At 39.5% G+C, this 17,185-nt stretch overlaps 1 protein-coding gene across 1 annotated transcript; it reads left to right on the forward strand.

Annotated features, from left to right (window-relative positions):
• The first annotated feature begins 559 nt into the window (after positions 1-559).
• On the forward strand, positions 560-12,686 carry LOC131693566 (synaptic vesicle glycoprotein 2B-like). Its single transcript, XM_058981492.1, has 6 exons — positions 560-653; positions 6,801-6,962; positions 8,470-8,632; positions 11,310-11,431; positions 11,499-11,910; positions 11,972-12,686. Exons 1-6 carry the CDS (start codon positions 560-562, stop codon positions 12,558-12,560), a joined length of 1,542 nt encoding a protein of 513 aa, XP_058837475.1. The 3' UTR covers positions 12,561-12,686.
• Positions 12,687-17,185: the final 4,499 nt, after the last annotated feature.

Raw genomic sequence — 17,185 nt, forward strand, 5'->3', positions numbered from 1 at the left:
AATGATAGAGCATTTTCGGGCTTTCGATTCATTCACTGATAAAATGACAAAAAAGAGGCTTTTGATTGCATTGGGTCTTAGAAGCGATGCTTCTTGAATGCACAATTTTAGCTTGCCTTTTTGAGAGTTAAGCCAGCGCCGGACGGAGACACAGCTGGAGTAGACTAAAAGCAACCATCAGCTTTCAGACTTACTCCAGCATTCTTCGACAGAAGCGTGTATAAGCTTCCCTTCTGGGTTCGCGGTTCTGCGCTGCTGTCCCTTTCCAGTACACATCTAGCTCAAAAAAATTATTGTACTCGGTGGCTTAAGCGCCACTCTCGGAATCGCAAGGTCGTAACTAATTATCTTTTTGCTCTGAGTATACGTGTACTCTGAGACTAATCATCCAAACTGCATAAAACATATTCATGTCGTGGGCGCATTGCCTGCGTATGGCGAATCCTAGACCTATACCTGTCCTTCATTCCAACTTCGTAATACCTATGGAAGCGTCACTGAGTCGGCGGCCTTCCTTAAGTAGGTATTACTTCCTACCCTATCCTAAGTATCGGCAAAGATGACCGTGGCCGGCAATGACGATTCCCATGCTATTGATTTACTAAACTCAAAAGAGATAAAGTTCATTTCCGATCATTTATGTCATAAACGAGGTGAGTTGAATTACCTATAGGCAACATGATAATCGTTAGTATGCAATCTACCAATAACACCGTGCTTCACAACGCGCAACGCAAGCTTTTCTGCGCCAACATTATGAAGTAGAATCTACCGTTTCAAAATTTTGTACTGAAATAGTTTCTCAGCTTTTGAATGCGAATAAGTCTTTAAGGGATTGTATACAAAGTTGTAACTCAAAAAATCGAAAAAAATCATTGAATATTCTGAAAGTACATACTTTTGAAAATATCGAAATTTCATACAGATCGGAGCACTAGATTTCAAACTACAGCCGTTCACAGCGCGCTGGTTCTTCCGCGTATGAAGTTAACACAAAACTTTAAACGCAATTATCTCGTGAACGTGATATCGCAAAAACTATTCATCCGATTTTCATCATTTTTTTTTTGAATTGTTTGTATTTACATTCTCGTGTACTTGAACGGTTCATTTTTTATCCAATTTTTTTTGATTCTTTGCGATTTGTTTATTTTTGTTTAAAATTTTGAACACCACAAAACTCATTTTTTTGGTTAACACGTCTATTTTGCAGGAAAAAAAATTTTTATTGGGAAACCAATCCGTTCAAGAACACCACAATAAATTTTTCTTCAATAATCTTTTTACTTTTTTGGTTTCAGTTGAGCTGTTCGGCTTGGAGAGCGTTCACCGCGAACCTCTGCCAAAAAAAACTCGCTATGGGGGATGGGCCATAACTCCGCCAACCTTCAATATTATTTTTAATTCAACTGTTTTTTTCGAATTCGATAGCACTACCAACGAGCTGTCTTTTGCTTTAAAAAAAAAATGCGTAAAACGCTTTAAAAAAAATCACGAACTTAGCTCTCTTGTATATAACCCCTTAATGCAATGAGTAGATTTTTGCGTTATCTAAACGAAAATATGCGAAGCAATTTTGAATCTAATTTCGTAAAATGTATAACAACTAACTACTATTTACTTCGGAAATAATAGATTTTTAATGTAGAATACATTTAAGGTTTCAATATAGGGGTCCCGTTTCAAAATATCGGCTGCGGCGCCGCGTCAGATTTTGAACGTTAATAACTTTTATCATACTTAACAGAATGATTTGATTTTTAGGCCAATTTGTTGCAAATATGTTCCTCTATGCTGTATTAAAATTTGAAGTATGTATAACATGTACTAATAACAAAAAAAAATGTGTTTTGAAAAATCTTTCGAAAACGACTCGGAAAAGTGAAAATTTTCAGCCCATCCCGCACAGAGCCGTCGTTATGGTAGACCAACCGAACAATAAAATAATGAAAAGTTTATATATAGGTCCACTACATGTTTGTTTGTATGGTTATTCGCATTGGGTTGCTTGACGAGAGCACTTGGTGGGGGAAAGACGGCATATTCCTTTGGTTAGGCCATTAGAAGCCGGACGGAAAGGAAAGGCTCATGCACGGCACGAGAACGAGCGAGAAAGCGATAGTAGTGCATATTAGCGCGATTATATAAATATCTGTCGGTCGGTTTTTCTCATCATTCGTATTCGTTCAAGCACTAGCAAGCAGCCAGTCCATCGAAGAAAAGCAGTTGGCGATGACGACGGCGGAAAAAGTGCCCCAGCTACTGGTGACTCATCGGAACTGTCGCCCTGCAAGAATTTCGCCCCAACTAAAGGGCAACAGAGTAGGCTATCGTTCCAGCGTCTGGGTCGTGAGATTGTGCAGGACTGCAAAGTCGAGCTACGCTTACAAAGCTCAGTCGTAATGATGCCCCGAGAAGCCAACGATGCCTACTTGGTCGGTTTGTTCGAGAATGCAAAATAGTGCTTTCTAGCTCACCGTGTCCGCGGGGAGTGCGTATTATGCTCCCGCAATAAAACAATAAACGGTTCTTTACAGGACCAATTAATTGTGTTCTAATAAGAGTTAAACTGAAATTTACATTTCATGGTGTATAACAAATAATTTTCAGAAAGCAATATAAGAAATACGATGTGTGGAAAGAAAGAAAGAGAATTTAAATTATCCTCTCTCGCTCGTTTTCGTGCACTGCTTTTCCATTCCTTTCTGCTGCTACTACCATCATAACTAAAACGAATGTGCGTGTTCCCCCACCATCTCATGGCCAGTGTTGCCACAATTGCATGTCGCTATAACAATTTGAATTATTTTATTGATCCTCTCTCGACAAACATATGATTACGGCCTAAAAGCCAACTGTCAAAATCCACTTTTTATGGAAATTCCGGACAAACCGTTACGCGCCAATCACAGATGTTTATAGTAACCGAAAGAGAAAAGTTTTTTCTTTCATAAACTGTTGTGAACTGTGTTCGGCTAGTAACGGTTTGTCCGTAATTTCCATTCAAAGTGGATTTTGACAGTTGGCTTTTAGGCCGTAATCATGTGTTTGTCGAGCTCTCTAGTATTGATAAAATATAGAACGTGCAAAGTACACTAGTCGCATGCTTTTATTCGAACTTTTTGGCAGCCTCCGTTGATTAACTGCATAAATCGATTTGTTTGTGCAGCTCCTTGCTAGTAGCAAACTAAATAGCCTTTATCAGCGCTAACAAATAACACGAAAGAATTTAAATTTGTGAAAATCTTTTCCTTCCTTCTTTTCAAATCTGCAACATTCTTTGAAAATATTGTTTGAATGTTGTTATTGAAAAACTGAACATGCAAGTTTGCTAGCACTGGCCACTAGATTGAAGGCGATGGAAAGACAGAATATTCGTTTTGGTTATGCTAGTATTGGTAGCCGAACGGAAAGGAAAGGCACAGGAATGGCACGAAAACGAGCGGGAGAGCGATAGTAGTGCTTTCTCGTGTTTTCATATATGAATATTGGTCGGTCGGTTTTTCTCATCATTCGTATTCGTTCAAGCACTAGCAAGCAGCCAGTCCACCGGAGGAAAGCAGTTGGCGATGATGACGGTCCGCAAAAGTGCCCCAGCTACTGGTGGCCCATCGCAACCAACTGCCGATCAGGAACTGTCGCCATGCTAGTATTTCGCCCCAACTAAAGAGCAACGAAGCAACTAATCCGCTGGCTAACATTCCAGCGTCTGGTTCGTAAGGTTGTGTATTACTTCAAAGTCGAGCTACGCTTACAAAACTCAGCCGTAATGAAGCCAGTGATGCCTACTTGGTCGGTTTGTGGGAGTGGGCGTAAATTACAATAAAAGCAACGGTTCTTTTCAGGACCAATCAATTGTGTTCTAGTGAGAGTTAAACTGAAACTTTCATTTTAAGGTGTGTAACAAATTTTCAACAAGCAACATAATACGTTGGGTGGAAAGAAGTAGCTTGCACACGGAACAAAAATTTAAATTATCCTCTCGCTCGTTTCGTGCACTGCTTTTCCATTCCTTTCTACTGTTATTATCAGTATTACCAAAACGAATGTGTTGTTGCATGTGTTTAAGAGAAACGTTGAAGTCGCATGCTTCTATTCAAGCTTTTTGGCAGCCCCCGTGAACTAACTGCATTAAATGATTTTTTTGTGCAGCTCCGTGCTAGTAGCAAACAAAATGGCCCTACCAGTGTCTGATTCGTGAGATTGTGCAGGATTTCAAAGTCGAGCTAAGCTTATAAAGTTCAGCCGTAATGGTACCCGAAGAAGCCAGTCTTGTCGTTTTGTTCGAGGCTACAAAACAGTTCGCCAGGCACGTAACTATCATGCCAAAATATCCAACGATCCAGCGCATCACCATCAACACCAACGCCGATACCAAAGGTTCTTTTCAGAACCACCATTATTACCATAGAGAATTATTTGAAAATTTCCCATTCAAACGTGATTCTGTTGAATATTATTAGATTTAAATTAACGTCTCGAATTGAAATCACGACGCTCCGGTTATGTGACAGACATTACCCACCCATCTTTTTTTATTGTGACCACGACTAACGGTTTAATATAGACACCCCATTTCAATATTTCTGGAGGAACAGAAGGTCGAGTTTGGAAAGTTTGTAACTTTCATTGTACTTAACCAAATTACACAATGTTCGCACTAATGATTCAGAAATATGATCAGGAATCTTCTGTTAGATTTGTAAGTATGTATAATTTACATGAATAAAGAAAAATTGATTTTCAGGAATCAATTATTATCTGTTCTTCCATTGGCCAGTACTACGCGACTTCCTCATGCTAACAATTAATTTCATCGTTAGCCATCTCCCTCACCAAGGCCAACAACGCCAACAAAACCGGTCCTTTTCAGGACCACCATCATTTTTGTAAAGAATAATTTGAAATATTCCTCGCCCAAATCAGCTTTTGTCCGAAAATCCTAATGAGTATCAACATATTTGAAGAACGTGTTCCTTATGTATTCTACATCTCTCCGGTTATGTCGCAGACATTACCCACCCATCTTTTTAAAAGTAGTAATCATCTGCACCTTGACTGATCTACACTATTTGACCAACGACGGAACATAGTGTTATGTGGTTTGCCCCATTGAATGACTACAAATGATAGTTCACATGACCGAAATTGCGAAGGTTTTAAAATTATTCAGTTCGTGTTTTGTTGCCGTGCCCAACGGGAGTTGGCGACTGAAGCCCATTTAATTCGACCGTCACTAGTATACCAACTCGAAATAACTCCTGCTGTTCATCAACCCACCTACAAATATGGGCACTTGACAGGACCACCAATGCAGCCAAAACAGAATTTAATAACGGCTTCTTATAGACTCTACAAATTAAGCTTGCCAAAATTTTATTCCAATGCGTTCTTTTCCACAACATTCGGTAATAGGGTTATGAACTTATTTTGACCCTACTAGGGAGATGGTCGCACAATTTTTGAATACCTGTTTAATGAAGATGCATTATCTAGAACATTTTCTCAGAATAAAGTAGTGTACATTCGCTTCTTCGGGTTAGACAAATCTCCAAAGAAAAATATCTAACCCTATGTGCGGGGTTGGGATTTGAACCCAGGTGAGCTGCGTACAAGGCAATAGATTTACTAACTACGCTATGCCCGCCCCTGTGTACTGTTTCTTAAACATCTATATAATACCTATTTAGTAGAAATATCTCAATTTTCAGCTTAAATATTAAATAAATGTGACAAACAACATGACAAACGCGAAACGATGACCACACCGTCTATCTCAACTTTGTGAGCGGGTATATAGACACGGTAATCCTTTATAAAAAACTTGTCTCCAGCAACATCATTTACTTGTTATAGACAAAATATCACAATTCCAAACTTCTCTGGACTTTAAAGAAGTCTGTTACGGCTGAAGATTCCAGAGTTTTGCGGATTATCTTTAGTCCGAAAGAAGATACGGTCAAACCGAGATTAATCTGTATTATTTTAAACGGGAAATCGGAATCTTTCACGAGTTTTGCACAACTTACATTGTACTACAAGCTGGGTCTTTTAGGAAAAGTTTATTTATAAAAGGGCCTTTTTTCAGGAACATTGTAATATACATTACATGCCGTTTCGGTTGCCTTACAGAAACTTCACATTCACCGCGGCATATTTGCTGAAAAGTTGAAACTTTACACAATTTCATTCCACCTACACAGGCCTGGAACGTGCAATTGGCTGGGTTGGTCCCGTCAAGGACGACAGCCTTCTGAGGGCACTGAAACCTTTATCTGCTTTATAAACTAAGTTGTACAATATCCCAGTTGAATCAGTCGAAAAATGAGTCGGAATATTGGCAGGCTTCTGCCAAAGTTCCAGCTCATATGACACAACCGGATTCGAATCGGAATCGGTTGCCATAGGTTGTCATATGAATCCCGGAATTTTAGGATGGATTGGACTGGGCTTTTGTGCCCAGGGTTGCCACTATTTTTCAAAGAATATCTGGCAGATCAACTAAATATGTCAGGTAAAATCTGTCACTGAACAGCGACCTCAAAGTCATCAAAATTTATCGATCGATTTAATGATAAATTTGGGAAAATATGCCCCAAATTTCCAAAATGTGTGTGCAAACACTTCATTAATTTAAAAATCTAGCAGAATGAGAGGTTTGTGTTTTTGTCTGGAAGCTGTAGAAAACTCTGGCTGTGCCAGATAAATCTGGCATAATGGCATCTCTGTTTGTGCCCTGCGCTAGCCGAACTTCCCTTACTCAATTTGCTTCTCTCTCTCTCTCTCTCCATCTCAAACAGGATTTGGCCGATGCGGCTGGCAGATCTTCCTGGTATCCGCGCTCGTTATGCTGGTCGTACTCAACGAAACCATGGGTATTTCGATTCTCGTACCCGCCGCTCACTGCGATCTGAATCTCTCGGCAACGGACAAGGGGATGCTGACGGGTGTGAGCTTTGCAGGTAAGTATTCCTTTACACTTCAGGTGGGCTGTTTGTTGTTTATGGGTTAGCTTAATTTGCGTAAACATCAGTCAGAGTGGCGTGTGGCCGAACAGTGCGAACAACAGGAACTCCCGGTTTTTGTTTCTAGGCAATAAACTTATCGGATGGGTAAACATGTGCAGATAAATATTCTTCCATTTGTATAAGCTGGGAAAATAGATCCTTCTCGTTGAATGAGGCGGCTTAAATTTATAATCCCATTTAATTTATTTATTTGTTACGAGCAAGGATGCAAAATGCCTACCTTTTCCACGGCTGTAATTTTTCTGCCTACATTCTCATTTTTCTCTCGATGCTGCTGTCATTCGCTAGTGCAGGACGCCCAGCGCTGTACGGCTGCATGTGTGCAAAGGTGTAACATGACAAAAAACTACTGTCCCCAGTACAGCCACCAGACGCGAGCGGTACAGCTTCTCTTTCCTTACTTTACATTTTTTAATATTTTCAATCTTTTTAATATTTTTATTTAAAAATGACGACAAGTGATGCGGCTCATTTACGCCACGGCCGGCATCAACGCTTTTGTGTGCGGACCTCTCCCGTTGACTATGCAGAGAAAAATGTACAAAGCGAGAGAACAAACTTTACTGCGCCACACTCTCACCGAGCAGTCGGAGTACAGCAGCAAAACAAAAATGTATTCTACTGCTGTACGGGAAAATGTACTCGGTTAGGCAACCGTTCTGGCAAGAGCTGTAGTGATGCGTCGCTGTAGCGGGCTGTATGGCTTGTGCAAATGTAAATATACCGAAAAAAATGTAGTTTATCGGTACCGTTGGCATCCCTGGTTACGAGAGTTTATTTCAGAAGTCAGAAAATCCAAACGCTACACATTCCGGGGATGTTGTTAGAAATTAAAGATGATGTTATCAAAATGACAGGTAAAACTTGTTAAAAGGTTTGTTCACATTTGTTGTGCTATTTATAGTTTTAAACTCACCACTTCCATGTGTGTCAAGAAAGTGTTAATTTAATTCCGTGTGAAATACTATAAAATATGTTCTAAAAGTGCCAATGAAAGAAATTCGTTTTAGATCAAAAGAGCAACAGCACAGTATACGATGATAAAACTGTCCTATTGTCGAAAGAATTACTTAATCTAAAGTTTTACGGTCGCTTCCGAGTTGACGGAGATTGCAGTCAGCTGGAAGATAGCATTTTTCTTGGCTGATAGCGAGGGGTCATATAGTTTTTTTGTTTAATTCCCATCAAAAGATGAGTACACACCTGTATCCTGGTTGGCATCCAAACCTATTTTATACGGCGTTGGCTTTCACTGTTGGCAGCGTGCATTATCTAGTGCAACCTTGTTCACCACACTGACTGACTGACTGACTGGCTGCAAGCGAAGCTCATCTTACGAGCTGGGGGAAACAACTATAAAATTTTGTTTGTGTTTCCCTTATTTTCTCTTACTGCCTCGCCCTCGACCCTTGATCTTGGCTCGCGGTGCGGTGGCAAATAGGAATCATCTTGACGTCGCACGTCTGGGGTTATCTGGCGGATACCAAAGGGCGCAAAAATGTGATCATCCTGTCGTTGGCACTCACCTTCGTGTGCTCACTGGTGTCGAGTATGGCGGGTAATTTTGTCACCATCGTGATTCTCCGGCTGCTCGTTGGAATGTGGTAAGTTGAATCGTTTGTGCAGCCGCGTGGAGGAGCGGCATCGTGGTGATGCTTTTAGATTTTGACACTCTATTCGTTGGCTTTCGGGTGATGGGCCGATCAAATTTCCAGTATGTATTTCAGGCACTTACAGCCAATTAGGACCGTCAATGAACGTGAACGTAAACTGGATTCGCATATAAATGTTTATCCAAATATCTTTGGTTTCATTGCATATAGTGTGACAAAACTAAAGCCTTATTTAGATTTTCCGTGAAAGTGAATGTAAACATGTGTTGAATACCTTTCTACCTTTCACGGTGGACGATGGGAACAATTGCAGCTGCGGAACCATGATTTCACGATCAACTGGCAGTTTACAATTTCTGAGAATGATATCTGGAATTCGGAGGCGAACGCTCACCGTAAACAGCTATGACATATGTATTCACCACTCTGCATCGTCGCGTTTACACTTGCTGTAAACTAGAAAAACTCTAGAAAGAGAATTGCGGAGAAAAAACAGCATTTTTGGCAACGTATGCCTTGGCATTGTATGGCAACACGTGCAATGTTATAAGGATAAGAAGTGTTCGATTGGATTCGTTTTTTGACAGCTAAACCCGAATCCAATCGATCCAAAATGGCATCTCCGCAGTTCTCATTCTAGAGTTTTTCTACTGTAAACAAGCTGAATGTCCACCACGACTATTTTTCACTACGAAATGTATCTCACAGATTATCAATAAAATTACCTTAAAAATGCTTTTTTAAAATATTTTTTGTAATGAATAGGTAAGCATGTTTACTTTTTAGTTTTGTCATACTATAAACAGCGGAAAAGGACATATTTGAATATGTATTTGTGATAGAGCCAAATTGCCGTTCACGAGAGTTTAAATTCAGGTTAATATAAAATTATAACATTTTAATATATTCATCGATTCTATTTCAAAAACCTAATAAAATCCACAGCACAATATGTTCGTTGTGAGCATTTCTCACGTGTTTTTTGTAAACGGCCAATAAGTATGCTGTCAAAATTCATTTTGAGAGTAAATTCCGGACAAACCGTAACTCGCCGAGAAAGAATATTAACATTTTATGAAAGAGAAAAGTTTTCTCTTTCGTCTGCCGCTGTGTTCTATAATCGGCGATCAATTGTTTGTCCAGAATTTCCTCTCAAAATGAATTTTGACAGCATGTTTATTGGCCCTTTTTAAAAAACACGCCAGATTTTCTTTATTCATAAAGGCCTATTTACACCCTCGGTGAAAATGAACGTGAACTCGATGCGCACCAAATTGTTTTTTCCAATATCTCACTTATTAGTACATAGAAATTGATGAAACTGGAACTAAACGATAGTACATTAATATACTTAGCGAGTCCATGCACAATTATTCGATGTAATTGAATCAATGCAATAATATACATATTCCCCGATAATTTTAAATATTACACGGTGGAATATGTTCGCAGTGGATAATTTACTTGTTCACCGGGAGTGTAAACGCGACGATGGGCGGAATTGATGCGGAGTGGTGAATATAAATGTCATCGCTGTTCACGGTGAACGTTCACCTTCGAATACCAAATTGCATTCTGACAAACTGTAAACTGCCAGTTGAGCGTGAAATCGTTGTTCACTGATGAAACTGTTCACGGCGTCGTCCACCGCGAACAATAGAAGGTATTCAACACGTTCACGTTCATTTTCACTGAGAGTCTAAATAGTGCTTAACAAATGTAAACGTGACGGTGAAGTGGTGAATATAAATGTCACTTCAGTTCAGTAAAGTAAACAAATTCAGCAACTAAGCACCATTTAGACTCTCCGTGAAAATGAACAGGAACATGTGTTGAATACCTTTCTATGCCCACGGTGGACGGCGGCGTGAACAGTTGCAGCCGCAAACGACAATTTCGTGTTCAGCTGTATGTTTACAGTTTGTCAGAATGCATTCTGGTATTCGGAGGTGAACGTTCACCGTGAACAACGATGACATTTGTATTCACCACTCCGCATCGAATCCGTTCATCGCCGCGTTTTCACTCAAGCTTTATTTAGACCATCCGTGAAAATGAACGCGAACATGTTTTGAATAGCTTTCTTTGTTCACGGTGGACGACGTCGTGAACAGTTGCTTCGGCGAGCATAGATTTCACGTTCAACTGGCAGTTTACAATTTATTTATTAATTACAATCTGATATTCGAAGGCGAACGTTTGCCGCGAACAGCGATGGCATTTGTATTCACCACTCCGCGTGTACATCGTCGCGTTCACACTCCCGGCGAACAAGTGAAATATCCACTGCGAACATATTTCACTGTGAAATATTTAAAATGATCAGGGAATATGAATATTATTACATTGATTCAATTATATCGATTAATTGTTTTTGGATTCGCTAAGTATATTAATGAATAAGTTCCATTTTCTCAATTTGGTGCGCATCAAGTTCACAGTCATTTTCACCGAGGGTGTACATAGGCCTTTAATTCGAAAACAGAGGAACCAAAATCTGAACAAAACAGGACCTCAAGAATCACGAAATGGCCTAGACTTGCATAAATGTTCAGATTCAACGATTATATCAGTTGTCTAGGATCGAAGGCAACACTGGTTGATACAGAAAGATCGAACATTTTTTTAAAGTTATAAGACTTACGAATCCTGTTCAATCACATTCCAGCGTTTCAGCACCGTCAGCCACCATCTACGCGTATCTGGGTGAGTTTACGAAAACGGAAAAACGAACCATGATCATCTCCTTCGCCAGTGTTGCCGTCGGACTATCCTCCATCTACACCGGCAGTAAGTCTATATTTTTCAGTTCACCAGGAAGATCTCTAACCATAGCGAAATGATCCGTTCCCCGCAGTTCTCGGTTGGCTAGTGCTGTCTTTCGACTGGCGCCTGGATCTATGGAGTTTGGTAGAATTCCGACCATGGAGGCTACTGATAATCCTCTACTCGCTACCCGGTGCGATTGCTGCCGTCTGGATGATTTTCCTGCCGGAAAGTCCCAAGTTCTATCTCGCACAGGGTCAAGATGATTTGGCCTTGCAGGTGCTACAGAAAATGTACTTGGGCAACAACCCGGGAGCAACGGTAGACGACTATCCTGTTAAACGGATAACTCCGGAGGTGTGCGAGGATGCCATCGGATCACAGAGGAAAGGACTTTTGGCTGTTGTGTGTAACATGTGGGATCAGATGGTGCCCCTGTTTCAACGACCAAATCTGACCTACTTTATTGTGTGCTGTACACTACAGTTCGGGATGTTTTTTGTGTAAGTACTACTAACTTACAAATTTGCGGAAGTTCGATAACTCATCTGGTATTTATTACAGCTCCGCCGGAATGGGATTATGGTATCCGGAGATTATCAATCGATTAACATCCGGTACCCAGGGTGGTTCGGAAGCCATCTGTAACGTTCTGGAAGGAGAGATCGACCCCGACGAAGATCTCATTTCATACATGGATGAAGAATGCAACGATCACATGACGCAAGATGTGTTTATTTACGTTATAGCTTTGGGATCCATCTACACCTTCCTCTATCTTTCTATTTCCGCAATTTTGCGCAAAGTCAACCGAGGCTATATTTTGTTTTTCAACTTATTCGTCTCGGGGATCTCCGGTTTGCTGCTGCTATTCATCGATGACATGTACTTTGTGCTGATGCTATTTTGCTCCTTTATGGTATTTGCCGGAATCTCTATCTCGTTGGTGAACGGTGTAGCCGTATCCATATTCCCTACCAACATTAGAGCGATGGCCGTCTGCTTAAGTCTGATGATGGGCCGGCTTGGCAGCGTCGCTGGAACCAATCTAATTGGTTTTATCATGGAAGAGAACTGCACGGTGACGTTTACACTTTTTGCCGCTTGCTCCCTGGTGGGTGCTATTTTGACACTGGTGCTTCCAAGGCGGTAGCTTTATCCTTCCCAGAAGATCCAGTAATGCCGTCTTTGGAAATAAACTTTTTCGCTCTAGTCAAAGTGTAAAATTGAACAGATCTGATTTTTCCGAAATAAAAGAAAGTTCGAAGAATGCTTGTTAAATGCCAATTGAGTCGAATCGTTTTCCTTCTGTCTCCCACTCACATTCCATTTAGCTAAAAGAAAGGAAGACTTTTCCTCTCAGACTGAGTCTATTTTACTTTTTTTATTTTTGTCCAAACTTTCGATGTCGCGTAAAATAGTGAAGCGGAGTAATTCGAACTGGCAGATATCACAACAGCGGAAACAGGAGTCGGTACGTGACGCACAGACACGTTGGTGAGTTCTGCATTACAGCATCAGTCCCACTCCGACAGACTCTACTTCGCAATCGCTGAGAAGGGGTGCCCCAATTGTAGTAGCCTTTGATGTTGAGCGCGGGGCTGGTATTTTATATTGCATTACTTCGTAAATTGTTTTACCGCACTACTAGTTGTAACACGTGTTGTGCCGTTGATTCTTTTCGGTGCTTCGCGTTGTAATTCTGAAGGATCGTATTTGCTAGAACAATCAGCGCAACTCAACGTGATGGGAAATACAATTTTGCTAGAGTCGAAACTCACACTGTTGTTGTACAGATAGACTAGATGTCATGCTACAAATTAAAATGCATTTGAAATTTGTTTCATATCGCACGGTCTTTAATTCTATTACGTTGTCATTACAAATAGCCGGAGGACGACTGGACTTTCCATTCACGTTCATAGAGATTGTTATTGGCGTTAAAGTAGACCAGATAGGTATTCCTGTGAATATTTTGTATACTGAATACGTTCTGTTCATTTACTACGAGAGAAAATCGCCGGCTAAAACACAAATTTGTTCGATATTTCTACAAAAGGCATCAGAAATGCAAGTGTGCTTCCTTATAAGCAATCTATTAGAGTTGTTGGGCAAGTTTCAAATATTATCTAGAGTTTGAAAAGGGTCAAATTTTTTTCATCAATTTTTTTTCAAGTGGCTTTAATCTAAAAATGACAAATTCTACAATAAAATGCAAGAGTGATTTTTACAAAATTAGTCAAACTTTTGAATAAAAATATAAAAAAAATTTGTCGAATCCTACAAATAAATCGATTTTAAAAATTTAAAGTCGATTTACAAAAAACCTAACTTTGATTTGGATGAAATTATTAAAGACGCTAAATTACTGAATAAACTCGCCATCTTATCTCAACTAAATAAAATGGTTTGGCAACATTATTTTCTGCAAACTAGCACCACTGTCACGGCGTTAACTTCAGTTAACTCGTATACTACAGTTACCGCAGAGTTGCAACGACGCTAATTTTTTCATCATGAAGTGCTGTGTGAAGTTTTGTACCAATAAAACTATCGCCGGTTTTAAAAATATTGTTTTTTCGCTTCCTGGTAAACTACGACCTTCGTGCGGAATGGGTCTGGTTCTGTGGTTACCAGATAATTACAACATTACGGATAGCTGCAATGGTTGAAACAACTTTTAGAAGACACCGTAATGATAAAAGTTATATGTTTTACCTTGCCTTAGAGATTCGATTCAGAAATTTATTCAAAATATTTTAACTCACTATCACAATACTTTTCAAAATTCATTCATCAGATTGTAACATTTGACAAGTCTTCTGCTCGATTGGAATGACATTGACAGATCTCGTGCTCGATTGGAATGACACTGACAGATAAATGGTAAACAAACGATAGACGTGTCGTGTCTTTATCCAGAAGGATTCAGCGTCGTTAGTAATTATGTTCCCTACCTACCGTCAAAGTTTCAAGCTAGCGCATTCAAGGAAAAAAAGTTATTTGAAAAAAACTTTTTCTTGTACAAATTTTTGAATTTTTTTCAGTATATTTTTATCGAAAACTAAACCAGTGAAAGTCATAATCATCTCAGAATCCTATTTCCCAACTGCATCAGTATCAGTAACGAATTTGGTATATATTCATAACAAACTTGAATGAAGACTGGAAGACTAAAAAAAAACCCGAGTCCGACCCAAACCCGAAAGTTTGAAATTTTAAAAAGCGGGACCCGACCCGAACCCGAGAAATTCAAATATGAAAACCCGGAACCCGACCCGAACCCTAGAAGTTTAAATTTGCAGAACCCGAACCCGACCCGAAAATCGTCGGGTTCGGGTCGGGTCCGGGTTTCGAACTGCCAACGGACGATGAAGCTGGAACTGGACCTTTTATCACATGACGACATTTTTATTGCGAGAATGTGTATTGACGAAGCGTATTGGAGGTAGCTCATACTAAGAATTGGATCTAATGTTAGAATAGTTTTGTTTACAGCTCGAATATAAGAATCCTAATATTATCAGATATCCAATAGCTTGAGCAATTCTGTTATTGATCTGAACTAGCTAAAATTGTACAGAGAATCAATAGATGATAGAACTTGGGAGTAACAAATCACCGTTCAATGTACAACTCCTTGTAATCAAAAGTTGTTTATTGATCAACACAGGCGCCGGCCATGCCCGTACGTAGACTGCAGAAGGAAAGAAAAGGAATGTTAGTCCGATAGTTGTTGTTACTAGATGCCGTATATACTACTGCGCCCTCCACAAGGGTCACGGGAGGAGGGATATTGAGGGTAGGGATAGGTATTCGATTAAAAATTATGCTGGAGCTCGCTCGTGATTCAAGTTTTTAGGAGGCTCTGAGCGCCCAGCCACCAGGGCCACATCATTTGGTGCTCAGCAATACATTTTAGGAACATTATTCTTAGAGAAGGCAAACAAGCAAAAGGAAGACCACCAAATTAACTCGAAAAAAAAACTAATTTAAAATAGAACATAAACGGAGGTTGAAAAGGTATCTATTACATTCGCTACGGGAATATGAAATAATTTTGAGAGGCCCAAAATAACTGTAAGTGAAAGTCTTATTTTGCATCACGGACATACCAGCGATTTCACGCGCGCGTCTTTTCAAACTACTGGAGAGGGAGCAAGAAGCAACCAGGTTTATTACGAATAGATAAAAAGGATGTTAAAAAATATATTTTTTATTTATTAAACAAATATAGGAAGACTAAAAGAAGTACGAAATGAAGAAGAGTCTCGACTTTTTGTCACTTCTTACGAAAAGGGAGTAGAAACTCAGTGGGTCAATTCTTGGCATCTGGCGCCGGGTGCGACATGGTCTCTAGACTGGGTTTCTCCGGAGCAATGTAATAGTGATTCTCCTTCGTTTGTTGTTGCAATTTCTTTCGGATCGGGTGTATTCGTTACGCATGGGTTGCTCCTAAGAAAACGAAATGTTACACAGGCTTTCATGTGAATGGCGGATAAACGGTTCGCAAAGCGATTTTTATCATTCTTGCGAGCAATTAAATTGTTCCATCCGTTCTCGAGTGAACATGAGAAGACAGCATAAGGTGTTAAAGTAGCTTTTCGCTTGTCCGAATATGCCGCAGACTCAGCTGATTCGCATTTGAAAAAATGCCAAAACATCCTGACTCCTGCTGTAGAAGACAAAGGGTTGAGTCGTCGGGGAGCTCTAAATTGGCTTATATAACTCTATTTCACGCTTTTCTAAATTTATATTAAAATACTTCATGTTTTCCAGTCATAAAATATTCATAACTGTTCGCTAAATGTGAACTTAAAGCATCGAAGTCGAATCGTTTATTATCACAAATGCTACAAATGTACCCGAAACAAATAACCAAACCAAAGCCCCAAACAGTTGATGAAGTTCAATTGAGTTGTTTTGATCGACGATGAATCAGATCCGAACACTCATCCTGGTGCAAAAGCCTGGAGCTCAAATTTTACAAGGCTTCTGCTCGCGGCAAGTTTTCTTGCCGATTTAAGTTTGTTTTCACGAAAGAGAATTATGGTTTGGCATGAGATCTGTTCTTGTGCCAAGAAAATCAGCGTTTTTGTAATGGATGAAACAACAAATTTGAAGGTGTTGAAAATAGGGTATCATAACAAACAGATTTCACTTTTAATTAAATCCCAAGATGGTCTAGTTACGTTTTGACTAGATCTAGTTAGTTGCCATTGTAGCAAGGACGTGCGACAGTGATTCAATGGCAAAGGAGTACAGCCATTAAATTATTCCTAGTTTCCTTCAATAGACAGTCAATGAGCGATAATAAAGATTGAAGCAGCAGTCATCAGCGCCACGTTGGTTGGTTTAGGAATTCGTGTAATCACCTAGCCAAGACCGTGACTTAAGAGGGCCGACTGATACGAGGCATCAACAAATAAGAGCAAAAACTTCTTCGAAATTACGATGAATGAGTTGTTTCTGTTATTTCCATGAAAAATATATTATCATCTTTGTCTCAAAATTAGTTTTTCTATTGCAAAAAAATAGGCATCTGAAAACCCCTATAAAAATAAACACGAATCAATTGAGTAATCTGAAAACAAAACGAATAAAATTAATGAAAATAAAAAAGTAAAAATAAAAAGTAAGAGAATCGAAAATTTCGATTTGACGGAAATATTAAAAAAGGGAATGTGTCCTATAAACTTTTTCAGAGATGATAAACTAAATTTTGAGACCAATTAATTTCAAAATGCATGAAAGGTTGTGGTCTAATGTTAAAGCAAA

The sequence above is a fragment of the Topomyia yanbarensis genome, chromosome 1 (assembly GCF_030247195.1).
Source record: "Topomyia yanbarensis strain Yona2022 chromosome 1, ASM3024719v1, whole genome shotgun sequence".
Lineage (NCBI taxonomy): Eukaryota > Metazoa > Arthropoda > Insecta > Diptera > Culicidae > Topomyia > Topomyia yanbarensis.

Bases quoted from the DNA above. Each gene is read 5' to 3' on its own strand.
- LOC131693566 (XM_058981492.1), top strand. From the start codon at position 560: ATGACCGTGGCCGGCAATGACGATTCCCATGCTATTGATTTACTAAAC. The intron at 8,633-11,309 runs GTAAGTTGAATC...ATCACATTCCAG, and splicing joins CGGCTGCTCGTTGGAATGTG to CGTTTCAGCACCGTCAGCCA. The intron at 11,432-11,498 runs GTAAGTCTATAT...CGTTCCCCGCAG, and splicing joins ATCCTCCATCTACACCGGCA to TTCTCGGTTGGCTAGTGCTG.